Source organism: Oncorhynchus clarkii, chromosome 20 (assembly GCF_045791955.1).
Source record: "Oncorhynchus clarkii lewisi isolate Uvic-CL-2024 chromosome 20, UVic_Ocla_1.0, whole genome shotgun sequence".
Classification (NCBI taxonomy): domain Eukaryota; kingdom Metazoa; phylum Chordata; class Actinopteri; order Salmoniformes; family Salmonidae; genus Oncorhynchus; species Oncorhynchus clarkii.
This window is the reverse complement of record NC_092166.1, coordinates 65,836,242-65,852,570: the sequence shown is the minus strand read 5'-3', so window position 1 is coordinate 65,852,570 and position 16,329 is coordinate 65,836,242. Positions and strand designations below refer to the sequence as shown.

General features: G+C 46.3%; 1 protein-coding gene across 4 annotated transcripts in view; it reads left to right on the top strand.

Moving 5' to 3' along the window:
- The window catches only part of LOC139376757 (BAH and coiled-coil domain-containing protein 1-like), a 70,813-nt gene that overhangs the window by 43,129 nt on the left and 11,355 nt on the right, over positions 1-16,329 (top strand). For 3 of the 4 annotated variants that reach the window (XM_071119658.1, XM_071119656.1, XM_071119655.1), the window contains exons 10-16: positions 126-1,052; positions 5,455-5,621; positions 7,372-7,613; positions 12,632-12,867; positions 12,994-13,176; positions 15,029-15,429; positions 15,628-15,702. In XM_071119658.1, the coding sequence (XP_070975759.1) occupies positions 126-1,052; positions 5,455-5,621; positions 7,372-7,613; positions 12,632-12,867; positions 12,994-13,176; positions 15,029-15,429; positions 15,628-15,702 (2,231 nt within the window). The remainder of the gene's footprint in view (positions 1-125; positions 1,053-5,454; positions 5,622-7,371; positions 7,614-12,631; positions 12,868-12,993; positions 13,177-15,028; positions 15,430-15,627; positions 15,703-16,329) is intronic. The other variant, XM_071119657.1, reaches the window with a different exon arrangement.

Sequence of the window (16,329 nt, the reverse complement as noted above, 5' to 3'; positions counted from 1 at the left end):
CCTATAGACTACACTTGCTGTATCAATGCTTCCTCAACTAAAGCTCTGTTGCCTTATTGATTGAATGATTGATTGATTATTAGTCACTCTTGACTAAAGGAGTTTCTTTTTTTCCTGTCTCCCAGATCTTCCACCGGGTTACACCTATCCAGAAATCACCATGGGTTACAAGGCTGGTCCTTCCCCAGAGGAGGCCCGATTGGCTGAACATGCTGATCTGGAGGTGGAGCCAGCTGAGCCCTGCCCTAAGCCCTGTCCACACACCGTGAGGATTGTGGAGGATGAGGAGGCAAAACCAGAGAAGAAGGAGAACGGGTGTAAAGTTGTAGAATCTAGTGGAGTTGTAGAAAGGGAACGAGAAGGAGCAGAGGTGGAGGGCCAATCAGTATCTGAGCCCCCACTATTTGGCAGTGGAGTGAAGACTCTTGAAATGGCGCCGTTTCCTGCCCAAGTTTCAACCTCAGCCACATCCCCAGCCACACTTCCAGCTCCATCTCTAGCCCCAGTCTCTGCTTCTGAGGATGCCCAGAAAGGAGAGGTCTCTGTGGGCGGCCTGGTCCAGCCAGCTGGCTTGAAGGACCCACAACCAGCGCAAGCGAAGAAAGATGAGAAGGAGGAAAGTTCAGCAAAATTGAAAAATAACCACCTACCAGATTGTACTGTTTCTCTGCCCCTTGAGCTAACTGGACATGGGGAGAAGGAGGAGAGAGAGAAGGGTGAGGATGTGGAGGAGAAGGAAAAGGAGAAGGAGAAGGAGGAAGTTAGGATGAGTACGAGTGAAGCCTCTGTAGAGATACTAAGCAGCACACGGCCCTCTCCAGACCCAACCTCAGCCTCCACCCTCAGTGATGATCCCTGCATCTGGAGTCTGGAGCTTCTTATTGCCGCAGCGTTGTGTGCCACCCGGGATGCCTGCTACCCCCCTGTGCCCCCCTCCAATACACTCCTGCCCGCCCCATGCCCACTCCCACACCGAGGCATGGAGATCCTGGGAGAGTTGGCTGAGCTGGGGATACTGCAGAGGAACAGGGAGAAGGAGAGAGAGACAGGAAGTGAGTGGATAGAGAATGTGTGAGAGCACACTCACACACACACACACACACACGCACACGCACACACACACACACACACACAGACAGACAGACAGACAGACAGACAGACAGACAGACAGACAGACAGACAGAGGAGCAAAGAGAGAAACAGAGATGGGAGAACTGAGTGTGGAACCCAGATGTGCATGCCACACACACACACACACACACACACACACACACACACACACACACACACACACACACACACACACACACACATACAACGTCCCCACTGACTGTCCAGCTTCCTTCCTCTGTTCTCTTAGAGCCTCTGTTCAAGTCCAAAGATCAAATGTTTCCCTGGGGGAGGAGATGTGGTGGTGAGGGAGAGGGGTTTGGAGTGGTAGGGAGCAAAAGGAGGGAGGAGGAGAGGGGAAAGGGATAGATAGAAGAAAGAAAGAAACACAATACAAAAGTGTAAGTGTCTCATCCCTCCCTCCCTCCCTCCCTCCCTCCCTCCCTCCCTCCCTCCCTCCCTCCCTCAGGCTCTGGAGTGTGGCTTGGCTAATTAGAAGCTCTTGTTTAAAACACTTCTTCTTTAAACCGTTCCTCTTTTCCCTCTGAGAGAACGTGTTTTTATTTACGCGTGCGTGCGTGTTTGTGTGTGTGTGTGTAAGCTGTTAAGTAATCCCAGATGAATCCCTGTTACACTCCATCAGCATCTGTGTTTCTCTTCACCACACTGGCTGCGCTTTTCTCCGTTTGCCGCCCCCCCCCCTTTTTCATTTATAAAAAGCGATGTAATCTTCTGTGTAAATCCTTCCTTAGCAAGCCCTGATGACAGAATTAATAAGTGCAAAAAATTATACTGCGCAGCACAGCTGGGTGTGTATGTGTGATTTCATGTGCGTATCTGTGTGTGTTTACACCTGCTTGTGTGTGTGTGGCCTGCGGGCGGAAGGCACTGCATCTCAGTACTAGAGGCATCACTACAGACCCTGGTTCGATTCCAGGCTATATCATAACCGGCCGTGATTGAGAGTCCCACGGGGCGGCGCACAATTGGCCGAGTGTTATCCGGATGAGGGTTTAGCCGGGTTAGGCCATCATTGTAAATAAGAATTTGTTCTTAACTGATTTGCCTAGTTACAGTGCCTTGCGAAAGTATTCGGCCCCCTTGAACTTTGCGACCTTTTGCCACATTTCAGGCTTCAAACATAAAGATATAAAACTGTATTTTTTTGTGAAGAATCAACAACAAGTGGGACACAATCATGAAGTGGAACGACATTTATTGGATATTTCAAACTTTTTTAACAAATCAAAAACTGAAAAATTGGGCGTGCAAAATTATTCAGCCCCCTTAAGTTAATACTTTGTAGCGCCACCTTTTGCTGCGATTACAGCTGTAAGTCGCATGGGGTATGTCTCTATCAGTTTTGCACATCGAGAGACTGACATTTTTTCCCATTCCTCCTTGCAAAACAGCTCGAGCTCAGTGAGGTTGGATGGAGAGCATTTGTGAACAGCAGTTTTCAGTTCTTTCCACAGATTCTCGATTGGATTCAGGTCTGGACTTTGACTTGGCCATTCTAACACCTGGATATGTTTATTTTTGAACCATTCCATTGTAGATTTTGCTTTATGTTTTGGATCATTGTCTTGTTGGAAGACAAATCTCCGTCCCAGTCTCAGGTCTTTTGCAGACTCCATCAGGTTTTCTTCCAGAATGGTCCTGTATTTGGCTCCATCCATCTTCCCATCAATTTTATCCATCTTCCCTGTCCCTGCTGAAGAAAAGCAGGCCCAAACCATGATGCTGCCACCACCATGTTTGACAGTGGGGATGGTGTGTTCAGGGTGATAAGCTGTGTTGCTTTTACGCCAAACATAACGTTTTGCATTGTTGCCAAAAAGTTCCATTTTGGTTTCATCTGACCAGAGCACCTTCTTCCACATGTTTGGTGTGTCTCCCAGGTGGCTTGTGGCAAACTTTAAACGACACTTTTTATGGATATCTTTAAGAAATGGCTTTCTTCTTGTCACTCTTCCATAAAGGCCAGATTTGTGCAATATACGACTGATTGTTGTCCTATGGACAGAGTCTCCCACCTCAGCTGTAGATCTCTGCAGTTCATCCAGAGTGATCATGGGCCTCTTGGCTGCATCTCTGATCAGTCTTCTCCTTGTATGAGCTGAAAGTTTAGAGGGACGGCCAGGTCTTGGTAGATTTGCAGTGGTCTGATACTCCTTCCATTTCAATATTATCGCTTGCACAGTGCTCCTTGGGATGTTTAAAGCTTGGGAAATCTTTTTGTATCCAAATCCGGCTTTAAACTTCTTCACAACAGTATCTCGGACCTGCCTGGTGTGTTCCTTGTTCTTCATGATGCTCTCTGCACTTTTAACGGACCTCTGAGACTATCACAGTGCAGGTGCATTTATACGGAGACTTGATTACACACAGGTGGAGTGTATTTATCATCATTAGTTATTTAGGTCAACATTGGATCATTCAGAGATCCTCACTGAACTTCTGTAGAGAGTTTGCTGCACTGAAAGTAAAGGGGCTGAATAATTTTGCACGCCCAATTTTTCAGTTTTTGATTTGTTAAAAAAGTTTGAAATATCCAATAAATGTCGTTCCACTTCATGATTGTGTCCCACTTGTTGTTGATTCTTCACAAAAAATACAGTTTTATATCTTTATGTTTGAAGCCTGAAATGTGGAAAAAGGTCGCAAAGTTCAAGGGGGCCGAATACTTTCGCAAGGCATTGTAAATAAAGGTTAAATAAAATAAAATAATAAAAATCGACCTAAGTGCAAAAAATTACAAGGCACAGTCTGTGTACGTGTGTGCCGTGTGTGTTTACACCTGCCTGTGTGTGTGTGTGTGTGTGTGTGTGTGTGTGTGTGTGTGTGTGTGTGTGTGTGTGTGTGTGGCGGGCAGGCGGAAGGCTGCCTGTGGCTGCCGCCCTTGGGGAGGCTAAACTAGGCCTGTTGATGTCAGCGGTGATGTCATCCAGTCAGGGGTAACCAGAGCCTCTCATTGGCCCAGAGGTCTGACAGACGAGACTCCACTCCAGGACAGGAGAGATACATCCCTCTACTCCTCCCTCCTATCCCTCACTCGCTTTCTTTCCCTGCCTCTTACACCCTTCCTCTCAAGCTCTCTCTCTCTCTTTCTTTCTCACTCTCTCTCTCTCTCTCTTTCTTTCTTTCTCTCTCTCTCTCTCTATCTCTCTCTCTCTATCTCTCTCTCTCTGAGGGGAATGGTTCATTCATTTATATATTTATTAATTTGCTCATTCTTTCATTCACACTCTTTCTCTCCATCCATCCATCCCTTCCTTTCTATTATTTCTCCCTGCCTTCCTCACTTTTAATATATTCTGTGTACCCTGCCTGTTCTATGGTTTAAGCTCAGGTACACACACACAGGTTTTTAATATATTCTGTGTACCCTGCCTGTTCTATGGTTTAAGCTCAGGTACACACACACAGGTTTTTAATATTGTCAGTGAATAGCCGTTCAGCTCCAGTGGTCCAGCTCTGAGTGGGTCTGTAGTAAAACCAGACACTGCTTCCTTTTGGCCTAGCAGACCGATCCCTTTCTCTCTCTTTCTCCTCTATCACAATCTCTCTTCGTCGTCTAGCCTCTCACTCGCCTTCCCTCCCTCTACTCCTTCTTTCTCTTGCAATGCCACCCTCTCTTCCCCTCTTACTCTCTCTCTCGATCTCTCGCTCCTTCTCCATCTTCCCCTTCTCTCTCGTTCTCCTTCTCAGAAGACTTCAGTCCCCTTTCTTGCCCTCCTCCTCTCTCCTCCTGTAGGGTAAATTGGATTGTGTCCATGTCAGTAATGAGGAGATGTAGGAGAATAAATAGATATCTCAATAAACACCTTGCCTCTTCTTGCTTCTCCTCTGCCTCGTCCTCCCTTCACCCCCTCCTTACCTCCCTCCCTTTGTCTTTATCATCCTCTCTCTCCTTCATCTCTCTCTTCTTTTCTCTTGCACACAGCAATATGACTGTGTCTGTGCAGCTCAGCCTGTGTGTGTGTGTGTGTGTGTGTGTGTGTGTGTGTGTGTGTCTGGGGTGGCTCGTCCCTCATGAATATTCTAGTTGATCTGCAGGCGGTGACAATGACAGAGTTAATGACAGTGATAGATGGAGAGACAGCACTCCTTTAGCGCTCTCCCTCCTTCTTTCTCTCCGTCCGTCTTCCTCAGCCGATGAATGAGTGTGTGGTCCTGCGTGCATGGGTGTGGGTGTGGGTGTGAAGGCTATAAGTTAGCTTGTAAATCACTTGTTTAGGGGGCGGCAATAGGACAAATCATGCCATATTATTTTCACACCACTTTAAAAATATATATTTTCACACCAGAAAGAAGTAACGTTTTTCCTCTCTCTTCTTTTAGGTGAGGATGTTTTGACCTTTGACCTGCGTAGCCTGGCGACCCTGGCTGCGGCCCGCAGTCTGGAGCTGGGGGGAGGAGCTACAGGGACGGGTCAGGGGCAGCAGTGTACCGTCAGAAGGACCCTCAACCTGCGACGGAAATGCAGCTGGATGCCTCGCCACGAGCCGGTATGTGTGTATGCCAAAACATACATAGAACTGTATACACTCACATAGAACTGAACACACACACTTATACTTATAATGCACATGTACATAGGTACACTTCAACTATGACAGACAAAATGAGGAAAAAAATCCAGAAAATCTCATTGTAGGATTTTTAATGAATTTATTTGCAAATTATGGTGGAAAATAAGTATTTGTTCACCTACAAACAAGCAAGATTTCTGGCTCTAACAGACCTGTAACTTCTTCTTTAAGAGGCTCCTCTGTCCTCCACTCGTTACCTGTATTAATGGCACCTGTTTGAACTTGTTATCAGTATAAAATACACCTGTCCACAACCTCAAACAGTCACACTCCAAACTCCACTATGGCCAAGACCAAAGAGCTGTCAAAGGACTCCAGAAACAAAATTGTAGACCTGCACCAGGCTGGGAAGACTGAATCTGCAATAGGTAAGCAGCTTGGTTTGAAGAAATCAACTGTGGGAGCAATTATTAGGAAATGGAAGACATACAAGACCACTGATAATAAAGTTTGCTAGAGAGCATTTGGATGATCCAGAAGAAGATTGGGAGAATGTCATATGGTCAGATGAAACCAAAATATAACTTTTTGGTAAAAACTCAACTCGTCGTGTTTGGAGGACAAAGAATGCTGAGTTGCATCCAAAGAACACCATACCCACTGTGAAGCATGGGGGTGGAAACATCATGCTTTGGGGCTGTTTTTCTGCAAAGCGACCAGGACGACTGATCCGTGAAAAGGAAAGAATGAATGGGGCCATGTATCGTGAGATTTTGAGTGAAAACCTCCTTCCACCAGCAAGGGCATTGAAGATGAAACGTGGCTGGGTCTTTCAGCATGACAATGATCCCAAACACAGCGCCCGGGCAACGAAGGAGAGGCTTCGTAAGACGCATTTCAAGGTCCTGGAGTGGCCTAGCCAGTCTCCAGATCTCAACCCCATAGAAAATCTTTGGAGGGAGTTGCAAGTCCGTGTTGCCCAGCAACAGCCCCAAAACATCACTGCTCTAGAGGAGATCTGCATGGAGGAATGGGCCAAAATACCAGCAACAGTGTGTGAAAACCTTGTGAAGACTTACAGAAAACGTTTGAAGTATTGAGATAAACTTTTGTTATTGACCAAATACTTATTTTCCATCATCATTTGCAAATAAATTTATTAAAAATCCTACAATGTGATTTTCTGGATTTTTTCCCTCATTTTGTCTGTCATAGTTGAAGTGTACCTATGATGAAAATTACAGGCCTCTCTCATCTTTTTAAGTGAGAGAACTTGCACAATTGGTGGCTGACTAAATACTTTTTTGCCCCACTGTACATACACACAAGCTACATTTTATGCATTACAATACCAACAAGCTCGCACAGTTTCACTGCAGAATGAGACGTTTTCCCACGTTTCTCCAAACGTCAAATTTTGAAGTTGCAAACATGAGTGCTTATCACTGGGATTGAACACGCAACCGCCGGAGCTCGCAGATTACACCCATCCGCCACCCCTGTCCACAAACCCCAGCAAAACTGTGCCCCTAGTGGCGACGTCCTGTATTTAGGCACATGAGCTATATTTCTGCCCTTAGTGTATTGTTTTGACGGCATCTCCCGACGTCCTGGGGACCTGCAAAAACGTCATATTTCAACTTGAATCTGGAGTGATCTCTCTGAACGACACACAGTACAGTCCATTTACAGTCTACTGTATATTTAATGTCTGTTTGTATTGCAGGTGTGTCCAGTGAAGGCTGCCATGGAGACGATGGATGAGGCGGAGCTAGCGATGCGAGTGCAGCTAGCGGAGATCCAGAGACGTTACAAAGAGAAACAGAGAGAGTTAGCCAAGCTGCAGAGAAAACATGACCACCAGAAAGCAGAGACCTCTCACAGCCCTGTTCGTAGACGACCTGGTCGCCCCCGGAAACGCAAGTCTACCCCGGGTCCCAGCGCCTCAGATGGCCCCAAGAGACTCAGGTGAGTGTCTCCGCAGGGGTTCTTCTATCCAGATACACTACATGACCAAAAGTATGTGGACACATCCTCTTCTAAAATCATAGGCATTAATATTCAGTTGGTCTCCCTTTTGCTGCTATAACAGCCTCCACTCTTCTGGGAAGGCTTTCCACTAGACATTAGAATATTGCTGCAGTAACGTGCTTCCATTCAGCCACGAGCATTAGTGAGGTCGGGCACTGATGTTGGGCGATTAGGCCTTGCTCGCAGTCGGCGTTCCAATTCATCCCAAAGGTGTTCTATGGGGTTGAAGTTAGGGCTCTGTGCAGGCCAGTCAAGTTCGTCCACACCTTTCTCGACAAACCATTTCTGTATGGACCTCGCTTTGTGCACTGGAGCATTGTCATGCTGAAACAGGAAAGGGCCTACGCCAAACTGTTGCCACAAAGTTGCAAGCACAAAATCGTCTAGAATGTCATTGTATGCTGTAGCATTAAGCTTTCCCTTCACTGGAACCAAGATAAACAGCCCCAGACCATTACTCCTCCTCCACCAAACGTTTAAGTTGGCACTATCCATTCGGGAAGGTAGCGTTCTCCTGGCATCCGCCAAACCCAGATTCATCCATCAGACTGCCAGATGGTGAAGTTTGATTCATCACTCCAGATAACGTGTCTCCACTGCTCCAGAGTCCAATGGCGGTGAGCTTTACACCACTCCAGCCGACACTTGGCATTGCGCATGTTGATCTTAGGCTTGTGTATGGTTGGTCGGTCATGAAAACCCATTTCATGAAGCTCCAGACGAACAGTTATTGTGCTGACGTTGCTTCAAGAGGCAGTTTGAAACTTAGTAGTGAGTGTTGCAACCGAGGACAGATGATTTTTGTGTGCTACACGTTTCAGCATTCGGCCGTCCCGTTCTGTGAGTTTGTGTGGCCTACCACTTCGCGGCTGAGCCGTTGTTGCTCCTATACTTTTCCACTTCACAATAACAGCATGTACAGTTGACAGAGGCAGTTCTAGCAGGACATAAATTTGATGACCTGACTTGGAAAGGTGTCATCCTATGATGGTGCCACATTGAAAGTCACTGAGCTCATCAGTAAGACCATTATACTGCCGATGTTTGTCTCTGGAGATTGCATGGCTGTGTGCTCGATTTTATATGCCTGTCAGCAACGGGTGTGGCTGGAATAGCCGAATCCACTAATTTGAAGGGGTGTCCACAAACCTTTGCATATATAGTGTATATTTACTGTACTTATATGGCTTTCAATAAAGTTTTGTACCCTGAGATGAACCTTGTTGAGAATCTTTATGAGAGGAACTGCTACTGCTGAGTGGAGGAACTGCTATCTCTCTCTCTCTCTCGCTCGCACACACAAACACACACACACACACGCATGCATGCACACACGCACACACACACACACACATGTACTGAGCATGTGTGTGTGTGTGTGTGTGTGTGTGTGAGAGAGAGAGTGTGTGTGAACCTGGTAGTAAACCCGGTGTGGTTTCTAAATGAGAGGGGTTAATAGATTAATCAGCTCAGAGGAGAGACTCATTAATCATCATTAATCACATTTAATCATATTTATCACCACCATTGATTATGTCCTGACTCCCTCTCACCCTCAACACATATTAATATGGCTGGACAAAGTCCCCATGTAAACTTATCACAGTGATGAATGACTCACCAACCTCTTCTTCTAACACATACACTTGAGCGCGCAGGCAGGCATTCACAAAGGCATGCACACACACACACACAGGATTACAAAGCAAACCCCCTAATGCCCTACACATGCTCTCTCTCACACACACACACACACACACACACACACACACACACACACACACACACACACACACACACACACACACACACACACACACACACAGTGTTAAATTCCAGTGTTAAGTCATCATATTGATGAATGTGTTTTCTGGCTGTGCTCCACCTCTGATAGTGCGTGTTCCCCTCGCTCTGATAAACTGATTAAACAAACTCAAGGTTTATCACGGTTACCACACTGATTACAACGAACTAATGAAAAATGACAAAACACACACACACACACACACACACACACACACACACACACACACACACACACACACACACACACACACACACACACACACAAAAACACACACACACATTGCATGATTTTACATACTGCACAGATAAATGCATAGACGACACACACACACAGACATATTTGTTTAATTACTGGAGCTGGCTGGTATGTGACAGGATGTATTTTTCGTCTTAATTAATGAGCGTGGTATCAATAGTTTATTCCCTGCAAGAGGTAGAAATGTCTCGACTGGTCTGTTGGTGGCAGTACTTGTTGACAGAGGTGTTGGAGAGAGGAAAGGGGGGAAGGGTGTTGTTATTGTAATTTAATACTCTGTTAGGACTGGGACCTCGCGTTATGATATTATCTCGATACTTTGGTGCTATTACGATATGCATTGTGATTCTATGTGTGATTTTATTGCGATTTGATGTTCCAAACATATTGCTCACTATATGTCTGCTGCAGAGGGATGAGAGAGAGCCATGAGAAAACTAGTTTTGGTCAGTCATGGAAATAAAAGTGCTGAAAACAAATTGTCTCCCTATAGAGAGCAATAGTAATGGCGTCTTTTTGTAGGCACTAACTCCGCCATGGTTCGTTGGACAAAGCCTATGGAAAAATGAATGGCGTTTTTGTAGGGTTTTTGGATAAACGCCGAAAATAAGGTCTGTGGTAAACACAGGCTTAGCAGATCTTGTTTTATTCTATGAGATAATCTTCATCAGCTACGTCACATTTTGAAGAATTTACGTGATCAAAACAAGCACATAAAGACTTCCTATTTCATAAAGGTCAAGTTAACTGACTGATAATATCTCATAGAACAAATGTATAAGATCTCATAAGCCTGTGTTAACCTCAGACCGTATTTTCGGTGTTTATCCCAAAACTCTATTCTTTTCTCATTCATTTTCCCATAGGAAAAGCTGAACAAACAAGATGTAACTCATTTCTGATTTTTAGAACTACAAGCTGGCAAGCTATATTTAAAAAGAAGATGGAGAACAAGCTATGAAGGAAAAATACTGGAATTTTGGTGCAGGTAGAGCCAACCAGCACAAAAATAATATTGCAATATTGTCAAAACGATACGATGCGATATATCGTCAAAAAGAATATCCCGATATGTAACTGTACTTTTTCTCCAATCACTATTCTCTGTGGATTTACGTGACTCAGTCAACTGACTGCCGTTGCACACTGACAGAGGCCTAACGCTGGGGCTTAGGGCTGACTGGAGGTCAAAAGGTCAAAGGTTGAAAGGAGTGGTAAGGGGTGATGGTGACAGACAGGTTAAGGCTGGGCCATGGAGGGTTGATGTGGGGGATGGGTATGGGGGACGTGGGAGTTTGTTAGGGGCAGTTTAGGAGTTTTCAGGAAGCTGCCCACTGGGAACACACTGGTTGAATCAACATTGTTTCCAAGTAATTATAATGAAATTACGTTGAACTAACTTGGAATAGGCATTAAATCGACATCTGTGCCCAGTGGATGGCTTCTCTGTAGATCTTAACTTCAGCAGAAAAGTTTTGTATTTGTCTGAAATGACCAACTAGACCACCTCGTATTTCTCTCAGGTTTCACATTACAAATCCTATCTTCCCCTCCTCTTTTTCCTGCTCATCCTTTCCTCCACTCATTCCCTACTTTATCCTCTAAAATCTCCCTCTCTTTTCCTCTCCTCTCCCTCCCTTCTCCCTTTACTCCGCTCCTTCCCCAATTCTACCTCCCTCCTCCCTCCCTCTCTTTTTCTTGATGGGAGATGCTGAGCACTCTGTGGGAATATAGGATTCACCTGCCTCAGACACCAGCTGCTCACAGCAGTGTGTGTGTGTGTGTGTGTGTGTGTGTGTGTGTGTGTGTGTGTGTGTGTGTGTGTGTGTGTGTGTGTGTGTGTGTGTGTGTGTGTGTGTGTGTGTGTGTGCACTTTGAGAGATAAAGAGAGAGAAACGGAGACAGAAAGAGAAAGAGAGAGACTGGGGAGAAAGAGAGAGAGGAGATGAAGAGAGAGAGAAAAGGGGTAGAGAGAAGAGTGGTGTTCAATAGAGGTTAGTGTTTATCGATCCAGCCCTGGAGCGCAGGTCAATGGACAGACTCCCCTGAGACTGCCTCGCCTCTCCCTCTCCCTCTCTCTCTCTCTCTCTCTCTCTCGCTTTCTCATACTCTCGCTCTGTGTGCTCTCTTTTGTTAGCTCTCTCTCTTTTGCTCCCTCCAACTCTCCCCATCCGCCTCTCTCTCTCGCTCTTTTTTTCTTCAGTAACTGTCTCGCCAGCTATATCTCCCACTTTCTTGGTGTGATTCAGCAGGGTCTCATATTCACACTCCTCTTGGATATTTCAGAGTTTACCGACAGAATGCTTTCTCTTCCAAACAGCCTCCGTACGGGAAAATAACCCCCCCCCCCCCTCTCTGTACTCATCAAAGGCCCGAGAGAAGGGAAAAAAGGGAGAGAGAGAGAGAGAGGGAGAGAGAAAGAGACAGATAGAGAGAGAGAGAGAGAGAGAGAGAGAGAGAGAGAGAGAGAGAGATAGAGAGAGAGAGAGAGATAGAGAGAGAGAGAGAGAGAGAGAGAGAGAGAGAGAGAGAGAGAGAGAGAGAGAGAGAGAGAGAGAGAGAGAGAGAGAGAGAGAGAGAGAGAGAGAGAGAGAGAGAGAGAGAGAGAGAGAGAGAGAAAGAAAGAGACAGATATATAGAGAGAGAGAGAGAGAGAGAGAGAGAGAGAAAGAGACAGATAGAGAGAGAGAGAGAGAGAGAGAGAGAGAGAAAGAGACAGAGAGAGAGAGAGAGAGAGAGAGAGAGAGAGAGAGACAGAGAGAGAGAGGAGAGGGAGAGCAGAGAGACATGACCTGTTACCTTTTCTTTGATCTTCTTTAGCCTTTCTGTTTGCACCTCTCCATCTTTCCCCCTTTTATAAAATCCTTCTCTCTCTCTTCTTCATTTGTTTTAGGGCGGAGGATGAGGAAGCAGAAGGGGATGGAGAGAAGCGGAGGAAGAGGATGACCAATCATGGCTTCCTCAAGAGGAGGAGAGGTCGTCCCAGCCTGAGCTCCAGACTAGCACGGAGGGTGACCCAGCTGAAGCAGAAGGCTGTGGCCCAGAGAGGTGCCCCATCAGGGGGCATGCACCGCCACAGAGTGGACCCCAGACCTGGAGCCCACGCAAACTGCAGAGAGAGTGACAAAGGTAAAACACACACATGCACTCCACACATGCACACATGTATATACACACAGGCACACACACACATGTAGACCTTGTACCTCATACACTCCCTGACACTAACACACCCATGTCTCCATGTCCACCCAGCAGCCAATACATCCAGTGCACAGCAGGACTGGGCGCCCAATCAGGGGGTGAGGAGGAGGAGGAGAGGTCAGCCAAAGGTCAAACAGGGCGGACCATCGACCAGAGTCCTCCGCAGAGCGGGCGAGGACTCTGTGAACCAGGAAGTGAACGAAGGGAAGAGCAATAGCGAGACCTCCGGCCAGGGTGAGTTACTTCTCAATGACATGTCTCCCAGCTGTGTGTGTGAGTGTGTGTGAATGTGTGAGTGCGTGTGAGAGTGTGTGTCAGTGAGTGAGATGTCACGGTGGCCTCCTCTCACTTCCCGGCTCGTCTGTCACACCATTAAAACCGTTAACGGTTGCCCACTGGCATGCGGCCCCCAAACCCGCGCTGTAACGTGAACCTCGCTATCGCCTCTTTTAGAATGTCACACCCCCCCCCCCCCCCCCCCCCCCCCTGCACCCCCTCAATCCAACCAGACACAATGTCCCCCTTTCCTCAATAATCTCAAATGAACATTTCATAGAAATAAAGTGAAGTGTCCCAATGTCTGTCAGTTGATTAGGTCCTGTGTGTGTGTGTGTGTGTTTTTGCCACTATCTGCCTGTCCCCTCGCAGGCAGCGAAGTGTTTGCGATGTGTGTTTGTGGGAGAGAGTGTTGACGAGAACACTGAGTAAGTGACAAGTGTGTCAGCAACGTGTCGACACCCGACACGACCCCCAGTCAGCCACCCACAGCTGCCAATAAAGATCTGATCTGTGTGTGTGTATGTGCATGTGTGATTGCGTGTTTGCATGGGTGCGTGCGTGATTATTTGCGTGTACAGTACGTGTGTGTGTGCTTATGCTTGTCTGTGCATGAGAAAGAGAGAAACCATGGGGTTTCCTTGACCGCAAAAATGACTGTATAAAATAAATAGTCCAAATACCGCGATATATTATGTGGTAAAAAAATTGGGAAGTTATATTATTTTATACTAATATAATTGCTCAGAGAAAGAGACTTTGTTTAACAAGTGATACTTTTTGTTTGTTTATTGGCACCACTGTTTTCAATACCTTTCGATCGTTCAATACCTAGGGGGTTCTTTTCTGCTCGTGCATTCTCATTTTGACTCCAAACCCACACTGATGTGCGTGGCCAAAGAGCTCTAGTTTCATATCATCTGACCAAAGCACTAGTTCCAATCCAAGTGCCAATGCTGTTTAGCAAACTCCAGGCGTTTACATTTGTTGGGTGACATGAAAATAGAGGTATTTGGTCATGGACACCAGTGGTGGGTTTGGGTGTCCAGGTGAGAAAGCATGAAAAGAAAATAACCCCATACATACAGTAAAATATGCTGGTGGAGCTTTGATGTTATGGGGCTATTTTGCTTCAACTGGTCCTGTGGCCCTTGTAAAGGTCACCGGCATCATGAACTTTACAGTACCAGGATATTTTAGTCATAAACCTGTTTGCCGCCAGGAGGCTGAAACTTGGCCGCAAGTGGATCTTCCAGCAGGACAATAACCCCGAGCACACAACAAAATCCACAAAGAGATGTTTCATTGATCACAAAATCAACATTTTACAATGGTTTGAATTGAAGAGGGCAGTCCATACGCGCAGACAAATGACATCAAGGTTCTTAAAGGATTCTGTATGGAGGACTGGTCAAAGATCCCTCCCAATGTGTTCTCCAACTCATAAAACCTTCTAGAAAAAGGCTCAGTGCCGTTATCCTTGGAAGGTGAGGTCAATCATTTTTACCCCTTCCTTTTTGAGAGAAACATTTATTACTTGTTGAACAAAATCTCTTTCTCTGAGCAATTGTATTAGTAGAAAATACAATCATTCACCCCCCAAAAATGGAACACACAATATATCTCAGTATTTTATTTATTTATTTTATACCGTCATTTTTGCTCATCTTCATCAAGGGTGTCAATAATTTTGGACCCCAGTGTAGCTTCTCTACACTGTCTTTCACTAGAGCCCGAGCTTGAGATGGTTGTGTCACAACTGATCTCCAGACAGTTTCTAATCAATTTTATTGATCCCTTACTTCCACAGAGGAGGAAGATGAGGGGAGCTATGACAGCGACAGAGGAACCAATGACGTCAAGACGACGCCACCATCCTCCAAAGACACGCCAATGAACACTGCTGCGATTGGCCCAGCCGCTAAGCTTCAAGCCAATCAGAAAGCCAGGAGCAAGAAGGAGAGGCAAGGTGATGATGCAAGCATGCCCAGTGCGGAGCTGAGGATAAGAGGAGCCCCCTGCACGCCACGTCCTGCTACTGCAGACCGGAGACGCCCAGAGCTCCAGGAGCCACAGGGGGCTAGGAGAGAACCTGTACCTAGCTGGAGGGCCTCATCAGTGGGCAACAGCCTCGAGGACAGCAGGGGGGTCCAGGGACCTCTGGCGGAGGCCGAGATGAAGAGCTCAGGACCCCAAAGCATTCTGGGACAGGTGAGGAGGGGGAATGAGAGGACCTGGGGGGAGGGACTGTGGGTCTCTAGGTTAATCAAAAACTGCTTCCTCTGTTAAAATCTCCCTCAACTACTTGAGACTGTTAAAATGCACGTGTTACGGTTTCTCTCTAGCTACATGGTGATTATGATCATTGTCTATAATGCTAATCTGTCCTGACCTGTTTGGTTGTTCCAGAGGAGAGGCTGCTGGCTGGAGACTGAGACCCAGAGAGAGGACACCACCAGGGGCAGGAAGAGCAAGAAGAAACAGGTGGGGATGGGGGTCAACATGGGTGGAGGGGGAGGGGGGGTAGGGGGGTCATGAGAGAAGGAGGGATAGGGGCAAACAAAAAGAGGCAGTGTGAAACAGGAAATGGCAGTTGGTGGAGAGATAGAGTCCTGAGCAGGAACAACAGGTAGAGTAGAAGAGAGAGGATGAGTGGGCATGGAGGAATGGGGAAAATGTACACAATGTAACTGAAAAGGTCATATAAATGTGCTTTTTAAGTCAGAAGCTACTGCATGACTTATCTTATTATTACCAAACTGCATGAGCTGATCAGTTTTAAACAACCGTGAATCTGTCAGCTGGTGAGATATATGACTGCTGAATAAGTGTGATGTCGTTTGTGTGTGTTTTGGTGAGAACAGCCCTGACTGAGGTGGTTGCCTCTGACTGATCTTATCACAGTCATACGGAGGGAATGTGACAAACACATGACTCTAAGCAAACAGCACAGAACAAAAACCCCAATCTACACACACATACTTACTAAACTCACACACATGCGCGCACGCGAACTAAATACATACACCCGTTCATGTGCGCATACACACAATTTCCACACACACCAACCCAGAGAGGTGAGTAATATTCCATACCCTCTGGTGATGAAAC